Here is a 16,773-nt window from a genome sequence, read left to right as displayed (position 1 = left end):
AAGAAGATTTTTGTTGATGACAATACAATGTTCAATTCCATTCCCAACTCCTCAGTAAATGAAGCAACCCATACCTGTGTGCAGTAAGACCTCGGCAGCATTCCAGGCAATCACTACTTTCAACAAGGCAGAGTCTAACTACCTACCTTTGACATTTAATGGCATTACCATCGCCAAGAAACCATCACCCCCTTCTGACAGTTCCGATGGGAACCCACCACCAGACACTTCTCCCTCTCTCCTTCCCTTTTGCTTTTCACAGAGACCACTCTCTCTGTGACTCCCTGGTCCATTCACCTCTCACCCCTCCCTGTCCCCTAGCACTTTCCCCTGCATCGCTTGTCCTTATACCTCCTTCCTCACCACCATCCAGGGATCTAAACAGTCCTTCCAGGTGAAGCAGAGATTCATGTGCACCTCCACCAACCTGGACTATTGTAATCAATGCTTGCAACGTGACCTCAACATTGTCAGGGCCAAGGGTAAATTAGCCAACAGTTTTGCAGAGCACCTGTGCTCTGTCCGCAGTGGCCATCATGAGCTACCGGTTGCACATCATTTCAACTCATCTTCCCATTCCCACACTGACCTGTCTGTCCTTGGCCTTCTCCACTGCCATGATGAGGCCAAATGCAAACTAGAAGAATGGCATCTCATAATCCTCTTGGGTCGCCTGTAGCCTACAACCCAATGGTATGAACTTTGAATTTTCTCATTTCAGGTAACCCACTCCTCCCGTGTTCCTTTCCCACTCCCACCAGTCCACCCTTCTCTCTCCTTACCAAGACTTGTTACACTCCCCAACCTAGTTCCATCTGCCCCTCACCCAAATCCCTATCTACCTGGGGTTCTTCGTCTTTGGTTTGTATTTTCCATTCCCTCCCTCACCCCCACCTGGTCCCATCCGCCCATCATCCCTATCTTATTTGGTTCTGCCCATCACCTGTCAGCTTCTGTCTCACACCCCTCCCTCTCACTTCTATATACTGGCTATCTTCCTCTATCCTCTCAATCCTAATGAAGGGTCTCAACCTGAAATGTTGACCATCCCTTCACCTCCACAGATGCTGCCTGACCCATTGAGTTCTTTTAGTTCGCTTTCTACTTATTCTTAGCTAGTTTCTTGTATGATTATGATTGCACTAGTTCTACTGGAGTTCTTTGCTCAGTACTCAGTGTTACATAGTAATCAAAATGTTACTTTGAGTTATAACTGCTGTTTTAAAGATTACAAACCTTATGTTAAAATTCGACATGCCGATTCTGTAAGAGTGTAGAAAAATGTAAAAACTAAGCTGGGAAAGTTCGTTGCCAAATGTGAGAAGCAGACTTTTGACAAGAGTCCTAAGCCAATTCTCTTGGGAATGACAAATTGTTTTCTCTAGATGTACAGAACATTGAGAGAATGCGATTGGTGACTAATATTGAATTGTATAGAACATAGAACAGTACAGCACAGAACAGGCCCTTCCGCCCACAAAGTTGTACCGACATAGCTAATCCCTTCTACCTGCAGAAATCCCATTTTCCTCTCATTCATGTGCCCATCCAAACCCCTCTTAAAAGTCCCCAATGAATTTGCCTCCACCACCCTATCAGGCAATGTATGTTGCATATAGTTCAACAGCTAAACATTTGACAACATTCCTCTGCCCTGATTTATGCCCATTTAAGGGATATCAACGCGATAGAAGATAATGCCTTTTCATTCTTGATCCACAATATCTAGCTGGTCAGTCAAAGGGCAATTAATGAGACTCCAGTTTCAATAAGCAGAACTCAAATTTCACATCTCACTATCATTCCCAAATAATTTCCGCCGTTGCTGATCATCATGACATCTACTTGACCACAATGATAGAATGAAGAACCATATCAAGATAACAACCCAAACCAAATATATAAATCTGGTAAAGGAAAAAGAAATGCACACACACAAACCCCCCCTTAGTGCTGGTCTTCAGTGTAGCTCTGTCTGTCCCACTGCTTCTACATAATGTTCCATCTGTGATATCAGCATGACTGGTGGAAGGCTGCTGACTTACGGTGGAGGAAGTGCGAGTGAGCTTGCAGGACTATATTGAAGGCACAGCTTTTCCCTCATTGTCTTATCATGCTGGCTCCAATTCCCATTTTAAGTAATCCCCACACCCCTTCCCCACACCTCCCTCCACCAACCATGCTTCTCCTTTTCTTCCCTTTCCTAGCCTATCTTTTTTCTACCACTTTTTTTCTCTCCTTACCTTTGACCCATCCCCCCGTGGATCTGTTCTCCCCTCCCCCGCACCTGCCAATCACTATCTCTTATCTGCATCTACCTATCACCACCTTGTGCCCACTTGCCTCCCCTCTTTTGTCCTCCTGTCACTGCTCTGCTTTTCCCTCTTATATGTTGGGCTTCCCCTTTTCCTGTCTTCAATCCTCAAGAAAGGTTCTGACCCGAAACATTGACTGTCTGCTTTTCTCCACGGATGCTGCCTGGCCTGCTGAGTTCCTCCAGCATCATCGTGCTTTTCATCTAGATTCCAGCATCTGCAGTCCTCTGTTTCTCTGGTTCCAATTCTCTTCTGATTACATATGAGAAAATACTTTTATTTACACAGAGAGTGGTGGGTGCCTGGAATACAATGCCAGCAGTGGTAATGGAGGCAGATACGATTGAGGTATTTAAGAGGCTCTTAGTTAGGCACATGAATATGCAGAGAATAGAGGGATATGGACCATGTGCAGGCAGAAGGGATTAGTGTAATTAGGCATCATTAGCTTAATTAGTTTGGCACAACATCATGGGGTGCAAGGCCTGTTCCTGTGCTGTACCATTCTACGTTCTAAAATATCTGATGATACCCGGGAACAAGAACAGTCTATATGATAGAAAATATCTGATCTGCAGCTCACGTCCATTTATCTTTAAGTCACAATAACCTTGCCTCAGAACAGCCTACTGATTTCAGTCTTGAAAATTTCAATTAACCCAGAAATCATAGCTGCTTTGCATCATGGAGTCAGAAAGCTATACAAAATGGAAACAGGCCCTTCGCCCCAACTCGTCCATCCCAACCTGGTTGCCTACCGGAGCTAGTCCTATTTGCCCATATCCGTCTAAACCTTATGATGCTGGAGGAACTCCAGCAGGCCAAGCAGCATCCGTGGAGAAAAGCCGGTGGTCAACGTTTCGGGTCAGGACCCTTCTTCAGATTCCAGCATCTGTAGTCTTTTGTTTCCCTCTAAACCTTTCTTATCCATGTACCTGTCTAAATGTCTTTTAAACATTGTAATTGTACCAGCCTCTACTAGTTGCTCTGGCAACTCATTTCATATACCCACCACTGTCTTTGTGAAAAAGTTGCCCCTCAGGTCCCCTTTAAATCTTTCCTCTTTCACTTTAAACCTATGCCCTCTAGTTTTAGATTCCACTATCCTGGGAAAAACACGGTGACAATCCATCTCATCTGTGCCCCTTATGATTTTCAGGTCACCTTCTACGCTCCAGGGAAAACACTTCCAGCCTATCCCGTCTCTCCTTATAATTGAAGCCGTTCAGTCCCAGTCACATCCTTGCAAAGCTTTTCTGCATCCTTTCCAGTTTAATGACATCCTTCCTATAGCTAGGCAACCAGAACTGCACACAATACTCCAAGTGCGGTCACACCAACACCTTGCACAGCTGTAACATGATGTCTCAACTCTTATACTCAATGCCCTAACCATGTGTACCAAACGCCTTCTTCACCACACTGTCTACCTGTGTTGCCACGTTCAGAGAACTATGTGCTTGTAGCCCAAGGTCGCTCTGTTCAACAACACTCCTCAGGGCCCTACCATTTACTGTGTTAATCCTGCCCTGGTTTAACTTCCCAAAATCCAACTCTTCACACTTGTCTGCATTAAATTCTTTGGCCCACTTTCCAGTTGCTCTAGACCCTGTTATAATCTTAGATAAACTTCTTCACTGTCCACTATACCACCAATTTTGGTGTCATCCACAGACTTACCAACCGTGCAACCTACATTGCCATCCAAATTGTTAATGGAGATGACAAATAACAGGGGACTCAGCAGAGTTCCTGCAGCACACCAGTGATCACAGGCCTCCACTGTGAAAAACAATCCTCCACTACCACCCTCTGACTCCTACCACCGAGCCAATTTTGTATCCAAATGGTTAGCTCACCCTGGATCCCATGTGATCTAATCTTCCGGGCCAGCCTACCATCGGGGGACCTTGTCAAAGTCCTTGCTAAACTTCAAGTAGACAATGTCTGTCGCCTTGCCCTCGTCAGTCCTCTTGGTCACCTCTTCAAAGAACTCAATCAAATTTGTGAGACATGATTTCCCATGCACAAAGCCATGCTGTCTATTCCTAATCAGTCCTTGCCTTTCAAAATGCAGGTAGATCCTGTCTCCCATATAACTTCCTTGTTCTCCGTATCTACCCTACTTGTTAGCAATGGATCACTCCTCAATCTTCCAAATTCAAGGAATGCAAACCAGACTTACATAACCTATCCCAAAACTTCAGCATTTAAACTGAACAATGCCTTTTCCAGCTTCCAATCTTCTACCTGATTACCCTTCCAGTAGTATAGTGTTCATCACTTTGGAAGAAGCAAATGTTAATAGATCTCCTTTTCTTGATTACTTTTGAATTCCTGTGTTTAACCCTCATCTGCTGAAAACATTGTGCTAGGATAATAACTGGTAACCAGCATGTTGACCAAGTGCCATTTTCACCTGTTTACAATGGCTTTTTGATCATGGTAGCATGATTGCCACATTCAATTCCGACCTCAGATGCAAAGTCAGGGAAGAGGAGAAGGTAGATTTTCTCTGGGAGTAACATGAATCTAATCACCATTAATTTATTACTAGCAGGTTTACGATTTGTTTCCATCACATACATGGAGGAAATGTATTTACCAAATGTCTACACAGTCCATGAAGATATACTGGCAACAAAAGCTAAGGCTAATATCTTGTCCCTTCCTTAGCCAAGAAATTGAGGTCGTTATAGCAAGCTGGTCATCACATTGCCCGAGGTTTGATAATTCAGCACAGGCCTGAGATTGAATGCAAGCTTTTGCAGATCAGTTTTCCAAAGGCCAATCCCTTCTCAACTAACCAATTAGGAGAGCTAAGCTGATTATTATCACCAAATTTATGGTACTACTTCCACTCAGCAGGCATCTTCAACCATTCTACATTGTATGTCATATTGAATCACTACAATCCACATGTCGGCACACTTTTAAAATTCCGAATTTGATCAAGTGCTCTTTGTTGTATACAATAACAAAATTACGGAGAAGTCATAAATGGAACTATCTTTGACAGACATTTCAAAAAAGATTTGTTAGCAGATTGCAAAAAAACAAAATATTCTCAGAAGTTTTATCAGGACAGTTTAAACAAAAAAACAGCAGAAAACCACAAGACAGACAGGAAGAGACATTTCAGACTTGATTGTGTGGGTGAGGTACACTTTCAAATCGACTGAGGTCATTTTTGCTTAAATACATTTGTCCACAATTCTCATTTCTAACATCTATCCAACCCTTTCACACTTCACACTGTGGACGTTTGCTTTTCAAAGGAAAGAACAGATCTTAAAAGCCACCGTGAGTTAATCACCAATGACAACTATTGGTTAAATTGTTCCAATTTAATTAACTCCTTCCCCATCAAACTCAAGTCCATGGCTCAAGCTGGCGCAGATCTTCATGTGTGCTGTCAACTCATCGGTCTCCATTTCTGTGAAATTAATGTCAGCAAGCGACAAAGCTGTTGAGGTGGGGTTGAGGTTGGAAGCATTAAAACCTAGTTCTATCCTCTTGTCACTAAATGTGCCAAATTGCATTTCCAGCAGAGGTGGCAGCTAAAGGATCAGGAACAGGAAGGGCAGTGTTGTATTTTACGTCCTTGGTCCAGCAAGGCTGAAGCCAGTGACAATGTCCCCTCTCACCCGCATCACTCCTGCCCAGCTGAGCCTTCCAAGAAGTTGACCTTTAAATGTAGATTTCCATTGCTGTTAATTATTGCTGTGGTTTCAAAATCAAAATAGCACTCACCCTTACTAATCATCAGTCAAGCAATGATAAACTTGGTCCGCACTGCAGTTTTACTGCTCAGACTACACACCGGTGTTTCAGATTGCCCATCTAATAGGGAAATCATCCAGTTTTCAATTCTCTGGTGTCTGAAACAACATTATGAAAAAGCCACTACTCAGGAAAAAAAAAGGATGCAAATCTTTTATAAACTAAAAGAGTGCTGCAGCTAAATTTCCTTAAAGGGTCTTGTGATGTTTGCGGGTGTCTGTAACAGAAGAGGGTGTCTGTCATACTGAGGAGACCCTCCACTGTGTTGAGTGGCACTACCATTGTGCTCAATGAGAGAGACTCAGAACAAATCTGGTAGCCAAAACTGGCCATCCATGAAGTGCTGTGGGCCAATAGCAACAGCAGAAAAAATACTCCACTACAATCTGTAACCTCATGGCCCTAAACATCCCTCACTCTGCCATTACGACTCTGTTCAATGAGCAGTGCCGAGGGCATGGTGGAAGCATCATCAGACTTACTTAAAAATGATACACCAACATGGTGTAGCTCCAACACCAGACTACATGTGTGCCGAACAGCAAAGCAACTTGCAATAGGCAAAGTGAAGCAATTTTACAATCAACGGATCAAATCAAAACTCTGCAGTCTTACTGACTGTGAATACTGGTAGATAATTAAACAACTATTGGGTGTAGGTGGCTCTAAGTACATCCCCATCTCCAACTATGATGGGACCTGGTATGTGAGCACTAAAGACAAGGCTGAAGCATTCACAATATCGTTCAGTCAGAACTTTCAAGTGGATGATCCATCTCGGCTTCTTCCTAAGGCCCCCATCATGGGAAGCCAGTCTTCAGCCAGTTGCTAAATAGCATGCAGTCTTGTGCTGATAAGTGGCAAGTAACATTCATGCCACATAAGTGCCAAGCCATGGCCACTTCCAACAAGATTGTTTAGACATGCACCTCTGACATTCAATGGTATTACCATTCCCAAGTTCCCCCATCCACATTAGCCTTGGGGTGAACACTGAGCAAACATTCAACTGGCCCAGCCATATAATTGCTGCAAGGGCGGGGTTAGAGGCTGGGTATTCTGAGGCAAAAAACTCACCTCCTCACCCCTCTCCCATTTCCCCCATGGCTTTTCCACTATCCACAAGGCAAAAGTCAGGAGCAGGATGGAATTGTCTCCACTTACCTGGATGAATGCAACTCCAACAACTCTCAAGAAGCTAAACACCATTCAGGACAAAGCAGTTTGCTTGCCTGGCACCACATTATCTACCCTTAGTATTCATTCCCTCCACAGTGCACAGTGGCTGCAGTAGGCACCATTTACAAAATGTCCAAATAGTCGAGGTGGACAGCACCTCCCAAACTAGACACTCCTATTTTGGGAGGTGTTGTCCACCTTGACTATTTGGACAGCACCTCCCAAAAAAAGCAGTGTCTGCCGACAGGAATGACAAGGGCTTCAAGCACTTGGGAATATTATCACTTCCATGTTCCCCTCCTAGTCACAAACCATCCTGATGACGGATATCACTTCAGCGTCACAGAATTTAAACCATCCCCAGCAGTATTATGGGAGTACCTTCTCCATAGCTGTTCAAGAAAGGAGGTCACCATTGCCATCAGAAGGGCAATTAGGGATGAGCAATAAATGTTGGTCTAGCCAGTGATGCCCAGATCCTGAACAATGAAAAAAACTACAAAAGCTGATGTAAGCTGCACGCAAGGTGAACATCAGAGTTTTGTGCATTCAAGACCTCTGATACAATGTTAGTCAAAGTTTGAAGACAAACAATGTTATTAGTCCCTCTCCCCTCAAAACCTCACCACTCCTAAATCCCTCCTTCCTCCTCCTCTCCCCTGTCTCCCACTGCTTTCTCCAGCACCATCACCCAATCATTCCTCGCTCCTGCTAACGCATCCCCTTCCCTGAAACCCCTACTAACTACTCCTCACAAAACTCACTCCACTTCCCCTTACTCGCACTCCCAACAGTTCCTGCTCCCCAACCATTCACGACACCCAACCACTCATTAATCTCTCCCTGCTTCTCAATGCCTTCCTTTACCCCCAATATTAGTGGTAGGACAGATACTGGAAAAATTCTGAGGCAGAAGATTAATGATTACTTGAAAAGGCGGGGACTAATTGGAGACAACCAACATAGCTTTGTCAAGGACTGATCCTGTCTCACCAATGGGATTGAATTCTTTCCATATAGTGGTGGGAGATGGGATTAATACAGAAGGGTGCCCGCTGGCTGGCGTGGACAAGTTGGGCCGAATGGACTGTTTCCATGCTGTAAGATTTTATTCTTCCAAAGCTCCAATTTAGGTGCACCTTCTCTTAAAATAATATGAGTTACTATTGCTAAAAATACACATATATGGTTCTCGTTGCTGCAAATGCTTATGCTGAATTCTGCTGATCCAATCATGATGACATCAGTTTTAGGCATCATGCCACAGTTGTATTATGACTTAGTTGGAGACAGATGAGGAGATAGAGTCAATGGAGTCATTTTTCTGGGAAATGTTTGACTCACTACTGTCTTCTTCCACATGGCATCACCATTCTTTACTCATCTGTGACTGTAAAACTGCTCCATACCACCAGGGAGGGTAGCAGTTAAATCAGCACCCTGTTCCTATTCAAAGGGCATCAGTCTTTACAGTTGCCATGGTTTCATTTGCTCTTCCACGTACTGCTTAGCACAATGGTGATGCCATTTACCAGCTTTACATGACATAGATTATACAGGTGCCCGGGTATGTGGTTGGGATTCTGTTGCTATTCCAGACATGGCACCAACTCATTAGTGATCAGAATCATTAAATGCAAAATGCAGACCATTCGCATACATGAAAGCAGGGATTAATAGAGGACTTTCTGTCAGATCGGGCATCATGAGGGATGAAATATGCTAATACTATCTTTAATCCAAAGTCTCTTTTGGTCTAATCATGGGTGCAAATAGCCCAAACAGCTTTAGGATTGTCTTTCTTTAAAATGTAAGCAAAGCCACAAAATGCATTTTTGTTCTTGAATTGCCTTGCTAAACAGCTTCACAACATCCGGGCACTTTTCATGAATGGTCAAAAATCACACCCAAATCCTTTTCCCCTTCCAGGTTTGCTATGCACACCCATACACTATGCACTCATTATTCCTCACTTCCTCTTCACTTTCTGTTATTCATATTTAAACCCACTATATAATCCCTGCCATTACGGCAGTCCAAACTAAAAACACCTACTCAATTTAATTTAACGTTGGACTTTATAAACTATAAGATATCAGACAACAAAAACAAGATGGATATACAACTCTTTAGAAGTATTCAGCCTGTATTTATTTCATGGAAGAGTGCTGTGGAATCCTCTGACATCCGCACTTAAGTCCCCAGTGCATACTCCAGGAGCACAAATTTAAACCCTGACATCCTTCTCTATATTTAAATAAAGCCCAGAGGTTAGAGATGAGAACACTTCAATAGGGGCTGCAGCACACTAATCATGTGATATGGCTGACGCAAATGTCAGCAGAAAAGGAGTCGTATACAATAGGTAGAAGGTGTAGCCAAAAGAAAAAAACAGTGAAAGATGCTTTCTCAGAGGAATTAGCAACAGGAAAAGTAATTTCCTGGGCTGGGAAATTCACTTAGCAGTACTTACTTCAGTCAAGTTGATTTCCAGTTGAAAAGCAAAGCAATTCATTTGCTTGTAAGTAATATAAGAATGATTTACACTGCATCTCCAATCTTTTATTATTTCTTTGGCTGTTTTGTGATTACATATGATTTGGCAAACTGTTTCTGATTATCATCTTGTCTACGTAGAAAGATGTAATTTATTTACTTTTAAGATTAAATCACACGTTTAACTTACAGCGATTGGTGAGTGAATAGCTACAGAAAGAAACTCATGCCTATTGGTCCAAATATTGTTCAACCCAACAATTCAAAAGAAACTTTGCAGTGTTTTTTTGAAGCGTATGTGTGAAGGAAAAAACAGTAGCAATTTTAGTCCAGTGATTCTGTTTCTATTGTTGCTTCCGCCAAACTTTCCACAACAACAGTTGCTATCTTCTTATTTGTCTTTCAATACCAAGACAAAATAAAATCTCATCAGAGGTTGAATGTAGAAAGATGTCTCTCTAATTCACCCAAAAATTCATCAAACAACAGAAAACCAAAGCTGAGCAACAGACGTACTTCAGAAAGACTTCTTCTTGGCTGACTATGCAATGCTACGTATATCCATGGAGGACACACATGGTGCTACTGAAGTGCCAAATCTGCATTTTGTTTAATTCAAAATAAGTGCACACAATCTATCTTCTCCTTTAGGTTTACAAATAAAATAGAAACACCATGTGGCAAAAAGCTTCTAAATTTCCTCAGCCCATGGAATTGATTAGCTTTTGATCCAGGAAATAATTTATCCTACAACAGGGCACTGAATACTGATGCGCCAAGGAAACTGCTCAACCTCAAAAACAATTAGGTGTTATACTCCTTCCTTAATCCAGGAGGCTGCAGTGATACAGAATGAAGGAATATTGAAGAATAAGCAAGCATTGAAACCATTAATTATAAATAAATATTGCTAGTCATTTTCATGAAAGACACAGTTGTTATTACAACTTGTAACCGCTGGGTTTCCCCGGGTGCTCCAGTTTCCTCTCACATCCCAAAGACATGTTGCTAGGTTAGTTGGCTACTATAAATTACCCCTGAAGTAGGTAAGTGGCGATAGAATGAAAAGGGAGTGGATGGACAGGTAAATTGTGAGATTACTGGGAACTAAACTGACAACATTATTCAGCAGCGTGGTGGCATGGGCCTGATGAAGCAAATGGCTACAATCTGTTTTGTGATAAGTAAGTAAAATCTGGATTCATTGTCCAAAATGCCATGTCAATGTTTTCATGTGAAGATATTACTATCCTCTTCCATGATTGAACTCTGTATTGAATCATTTGATTATTTTACATTCATTTCCATTGCAGTTCAAAGCAGAAAGCATAATTGTGTGACCACTTCTGACTGTATCTGTGAAGGCATTTTGGAGCCATAATGGTATGATCCATATTACATACAGTATACTTGAGCTCAAATCAAATCAAGGATTTGGTGATAGAACGAGCCAATCCCTTAAGTTTCACTCATGGGAACCCTGCACTTTGGAGCACATTTGTGAGGTCCTAAAATGGAAAATGGCTTGTGTCCATTAAGCCATGTTAATATTTCTTCTCTCTAGATGTAAAGGCTTCCTAAATATCCAAAGATATAATTAAGGATGGGAGCTATTTACAAATCCTACCTTTTAAGGAAACCAGATTACAAAAAATGAGCAAATAAAACATGGAATATAACTATCTTTCATTCCATTGCCATCATTTGGAAGTTCCCTATCAATCCTCTAGCCTTCAAGCTCACTAATTATCACTCTAAGCAACTTTTACCGAGGAATTCATCCCCACTAGATGGTACACCACATACTAGTGGTTGTACATTGCTCTCTGCTTCCAAAATTCAATTCCAATGACTTCAATGCAGCTGAGTTGCAGAAGCAGAGTACAACCCGCATTGCTGTTACATAGCACATTCAGTGATACTATCTAGGGTTGAATTTCTAGGTATATGTCTTTCCAGACCCCTTTCTGTTTTTAAGACACTGCTTATAACTTTGTTTTTGATCACTGTTCCCATTATCTCTTTTGTTTCAACACCAATTTTTGTCCGATTACATTCCCATGAAGCACTTTGGGCACGTGGCATTAGTCTATCACAGGATCCCCACACTTGCACTTATATTTTGTGTCTGGACAGTTCCATCATCCTACCAGCCTCTCTTCTGGCTGTGCAATGACAAGATCACAGGCAATGGAAACTAAGGGGTTTCCCACAAACCACCTTGACGGCTTTCTGACAGTTCAGCTTGTACATTGAAATGATTATAAAAATTTTAAAATGTTAGTAAAGTATTAAAAAATATATCAACTTAAAATGCCTTATGTAGATTAGTTTTTTTAGAAACGTATCCTCACTTTCCTTCTTAGTATGATATGTGACCCCATTGAAAAGAATATGACTGCACTTGATGCACCAACTATAACTGACATTCAGCTGAAGGACCAGGTACAAAGTGTATTTGGCCCCTCAGCTCAATACCTTTTAGAGCACTCTAGAGCCAGGAGCAAATCCAGGGTGGAACTAAAGGTGAGTTCAGTGTGCATCTAATCTCTGGTATATCCTGTGCTGGTGTGTTCAGGTGCAGAAGTCTGGAACATGCTGAGACACACACTGCAGCCTACTGAGGTTTCTCAACAGAAAAACTGGCTAACCATCTGTGCCACCCGGCCTGTTATCTGAAGGTGCGTTATAAATGTCTTAGTTTGAAATATTATTTTCCACAATAAAATTCTGTCACACTAATGGGAGTACATGAAAACTTCTCCCACCTTATTTCAAGACTTCTTCCATCCCATTGTGGATTTTGATGTTGAACAGTGGATAATAGTGAATCGACATCCTTTTATTTCCATCAGTCAAAACCCAGCAGTTCCTGTGTACTTACTCCTTTAACTAATCTGGTTTACTGAGGCAATAATATTGTTTTAGTCCTAATGCCCATTAGGCATGCCTAATGAATATCTGGGACTTATGTAACTGGAATGTGCTGGACTTGATATCATCAGGGCAGAAGGACTAAGATGTTCTCAACAGGCAGTAACTGAACTGTGCAATATATATGCAGCTTATACCTCTGCATGTAAGGTGTAGTATCATGGTAAAAAATTATACATAAATAACACTAGTTGCATTATTGCATCACAATGCATTTGTTTTTTTTAATCTCTGTACAAGTTTATGGACTCTAAAATTACATTTATCAGATATATTTTGAATTGAATTATTTTATGATTGAACTTTCTGTCCTGATAGTTCAAGGTATAATGCCAAAGGGAAATTTTACATGTGTATTTGTGGAAAGAATTTCTCTTGACCTGATTGTATAAATCACAACTATCATTTTAATCCTCCCTTCAAACCACAGTGCTCTGCTTCTGTCACCTAATGAGTAAAGGGAGTTAGTAATTGGTACAGAAGGTGGTAATCAATGTTCATGCTTCTCACTGGTCCTTGAAGTTTTCTCCTGGCTCTAACTTAAAACATGAGTTAATTTAGAATGCAGACATCTGCATTATGCATTCTACTAATCAGCACAGGCTGATTAATGTGGCTTTGAATATGAGTAAAATAAACAAATGAGCATTTGAATGGCAAATGAAGAATTGTATAACAGGTGAACTTACTTGGCAAAATTGTTTTTATATCTATTCTTAGTTCCATGACACGGGATACTCAGCTCTTTGGGATTCACAAAATTCATGGGAATTTCCTGTTATTTGAAGGGAATTAAAAAAAAAGACAGAAGCATCAGAAATTCCAATATGCTTAGCACACCACAAACCACAAAGCAAAAAAAGGACGCAGTTGTTGTCAGATAAAAAATTCTGTCATTATATTTTGGTTGATCCCATGTGTCATCTGCAGTGAAATATTGAACCCATGTTCTAAGTGCTCTTTCTCCTTTTGCCCCTTCACAATAATCTGATCCTCTGTATGGAATACCAGGTGAAACTTTTCCGTGGGAACTTGTAAACATTGGTTTGAGTATTAACTTACTGGGAGATATATCCCTTGTGATTTCAAATATAGTGCAGCTTGTGTCATTAGCTGCAACATGGAATTAAATATAGAATTAATAGTCAACTTGTGGGCAGCTTTTCCCTCACTCACAATGTGGAATTTGTTTGAATTTATGCAAAACAGGATAGGAATATAGGCAATAAGGGTTCCGTGATATGTGCAACACACAAACTATTAAGCAACAGCACAGACATTTGTCACATTGCATGTATAATAGCACACTGGTGCTTGGAACCTTGCAATCACTTCTTTACATTTTTCTGCTCCCATAATTAAGGAAGGTTGACAATACTTGAAGATCAGATGCAAGACTGTCTAAATATAGATTAAAATTCATGAACGTGAGGACTTTTGACCATGCCTGAGTTTTGTGTTCTATATTCACATTCCATCTCCAGAACATTGATATTAAATATAATGGAGATTAAACACAAGGAGTAATTATCTTTCAGAACAACATGTTATGAAAATGTAATCTATTGGTTGATCATTCCAAATTGTATCTTTGACTAAAATTGGTTCTTGTCACTTCTATGAAATTTAGGCAAGATTTTTTATACCAGTTACAAATTTTATGCGCAAACTGGGGTACAAAACCACAACTTACTGCATAGAGATTCATACCATGAATTCAGCTTGAAAGGACTGGGCACTTGCTACTATTTCTTTTAGTTGTAATCTGGTTAACACCCGGCTGGCAGTCTGTAGATACTCCAGAAATATTTTCTCACGGGGTGTAGGTGCAATACTGAATGATTCAACATTTCCCAAGGTACTCATATCCAACGTAAGTGATACGTTTGAACCGCGCCTGTGAATTATAAAAAGGAGTAATTAAAAATATTTATAGATGCTTTTCCGTTTTTTTGAACCATTACCCGCCACCCACACCGGTGGCTGCAAACACACACCCCAACTTTAATGTATATATTCATAATGGCCTGAAACCTGCAGTATAAAAATAGAACTGAGATTGTCAGTCCTAATTGTTATAATGGAGGGAAACCTGCAGCATCAACTGCACGGATGATAGGTTGAACTCACAAATCAGTGATACCCTGCTCCTCCGCACGGAGAGCTGGTTTTGTAACCTTTTTCAGCGTTTGCTTCAGAAATTATAGGCTGGAAGAATGCCTGATATTTACCAGCTACGTTTGCATTAAAAAAATCTTGAAGTGAGGATTGAGTGAAAATTTGATTGAGGTATTAAACCATAACTATTACTTAACAATTACTCTGTTGCTAAAATCTAATTTTATATACTTGTTGGTTGTCATTCCCTCATAAATATTTCAAAATTCCAATATATGTTTTCCCTTTCTGAATTTTTTTAATAAATCTTCGACAAAATAGCAGAATGCAATTTTAAATTGCCTTCATTGTAAAAGTAGTTGTTCTTCCTGGATGTAGTATAATTTTTATCCAGTGAAGAATTGTGGGCAACTGATATACTTGAGGATGCCTGCAATTCTTCACTGGATAAAAATGATATACTTTCAGTGTAAAGGTCCTTTGCCATTCAGTTTCATTACATTATTGAATCAATATATGGAGATTAAAGCAGAAGCAAAATGTTGCAGATGCTGAAAATCCAAAATAAAAGCAGAAAATACTGGAAGTACTCAGCCGGTGAATTTAGATGGTGACGGAATGTCTAGAGAGAGAGATAAAAAATGGAATTCTTGCCTCAGGCTTTCCACAATGCTTTAAGGCCAGTTAAGTAACATTATCATTGATACATAATTCCAGTTATTAGAATGATGGAGCTAATAAACTGGGGATACATGGTGAGATGTGATGGCTCTTCAAGGTGGCCATTGTATCAAACAGTGATCAGGGTTATTAATTTACAATGTCTAAGATAAACCGTGTTTCTATTATATGCTGAAATTATTATTCAGGGGCTTTTGAAAGCCTTTTTAAATTCAGCTTTTGGATGAAGAGGTCACGGGCGTGACCTGCATTTCTAGACATACTCTAATGGCTTTAAAAAGCAGATGATGAGTCACTGTCTTGAACTACTTTAGTCCATGAGACAACTGTCCACTTCCCATAAGAATTAAATCTGCAGTCTTAGACATTTAGATTGGTAAATTATTTGGTCCATTCCCATCTTTTTAATCTCTAAAGACGTTAAATGTTAACCAATCTCTTCTTTTTCAATATTTTTATTAATTCCAAATAAAAAGTACAAAGTACCTGAAACAAGAGAAAAAAAAACAAAATATTACAAAATAGATTGTATTGAATCACACTAAAAATCACAATGTTTCATATTAATAAACAAAAATGATAACTAATTAGTATTGGTAAATTGGAATAATTTTATTATTAAAAAAATCTAACCCCACTACCAAAACCGAAGCTGTTTAGTAACATCCTGAAGTTATAGTAGTATTGGCCAATATCTGTACTTCAAGCACCAAATCAGTGGTTTTGAAAGTAGTTCAAAAAAGGTCGCCATAATATTTGAAAGTTCAGAATAGATCCAGAAATAAAGCAATGAATCTTCTCTAAATTTAGATATGACATAACATCCCGTAACCATTGAGCATGAGTGGGGGGAGTAGTCTCCTTCCATTTAAGCAATACACCCCTCCTAGCTATAAGAGAAATGAAGGCCAATATGTGTAAGTCTCCAGAATTATATCTTTGAGGATTTGGTTACAATTTAGAAAATATTATGGTTTATTGAGATTTTCTTTGTCTAGTCCCATTTTTGCTAATTTTTTTTAAACCTTCTATGACTGACATAGCTTGTAAAGAATGGGATAGATTGGGTATTACTTGTTTTCAGGATCTGTTTGTTGGAGGAAATTTCTTAACGTTTGAACAATTGTCAACTGAATATAATTTGCCCAAAACTCACTTTTTTCAATATTTGCAAATTAGAGATTTTCTTCAACCTCAAGTACATACTTTCCCTATAAGTCCTGATAAGAACTTACTAGCTGTAATTTTTAATTTAAAGCCTTTTTAT

General features: G+C 40.1%; 1 protein-coding gene across 1 annotated transcript in view; it reads right to left on the bottom strand.

The window, feature by feature from the left end:
* LOC127578371 (receptor-type tyrosine-protein phosphatase R-like) overlaps nt 1-16,773 on the bottom strand; it is a 175,858-nt gene that overhangs the window by 46,338 nt on the left and 112,747 nt on the right. Inside the window, exons 7-8 of the mRNA XM_052030316.1 lie at nt 14,418-14,604; nt 13,397-13,482 (exon numbers count right to left, since the gene is read on the bottom strand). Coding sequence (XP_051886276.1) covers nt 13,397-13,482; nt 14,418-14,604 — 273 coding nt within the window. The remainder of the gene's footprint in view (nt 1-13,396; nt 13,483-14,417; nt 14,605-16,773) is intronic.

The sequence above is a fragment of the Pristis pectinata genome, chromosome 15 (genome assembly GCF_009764475.1).
Source record: "Pristis pectinata isolate sPriPec2 chromosome 15, sPriPec2.1.pri, whole genome shotgun sequence".
NCBI lineage: Eukaryota > Metazoa > Chordata > Chondrichthyes > Rhinopristiformes > Pristidae > Pristis > Pristis pectinata.
This window is presented reverse-complemented; position numbering and strand designations above follow the sequence as displayed.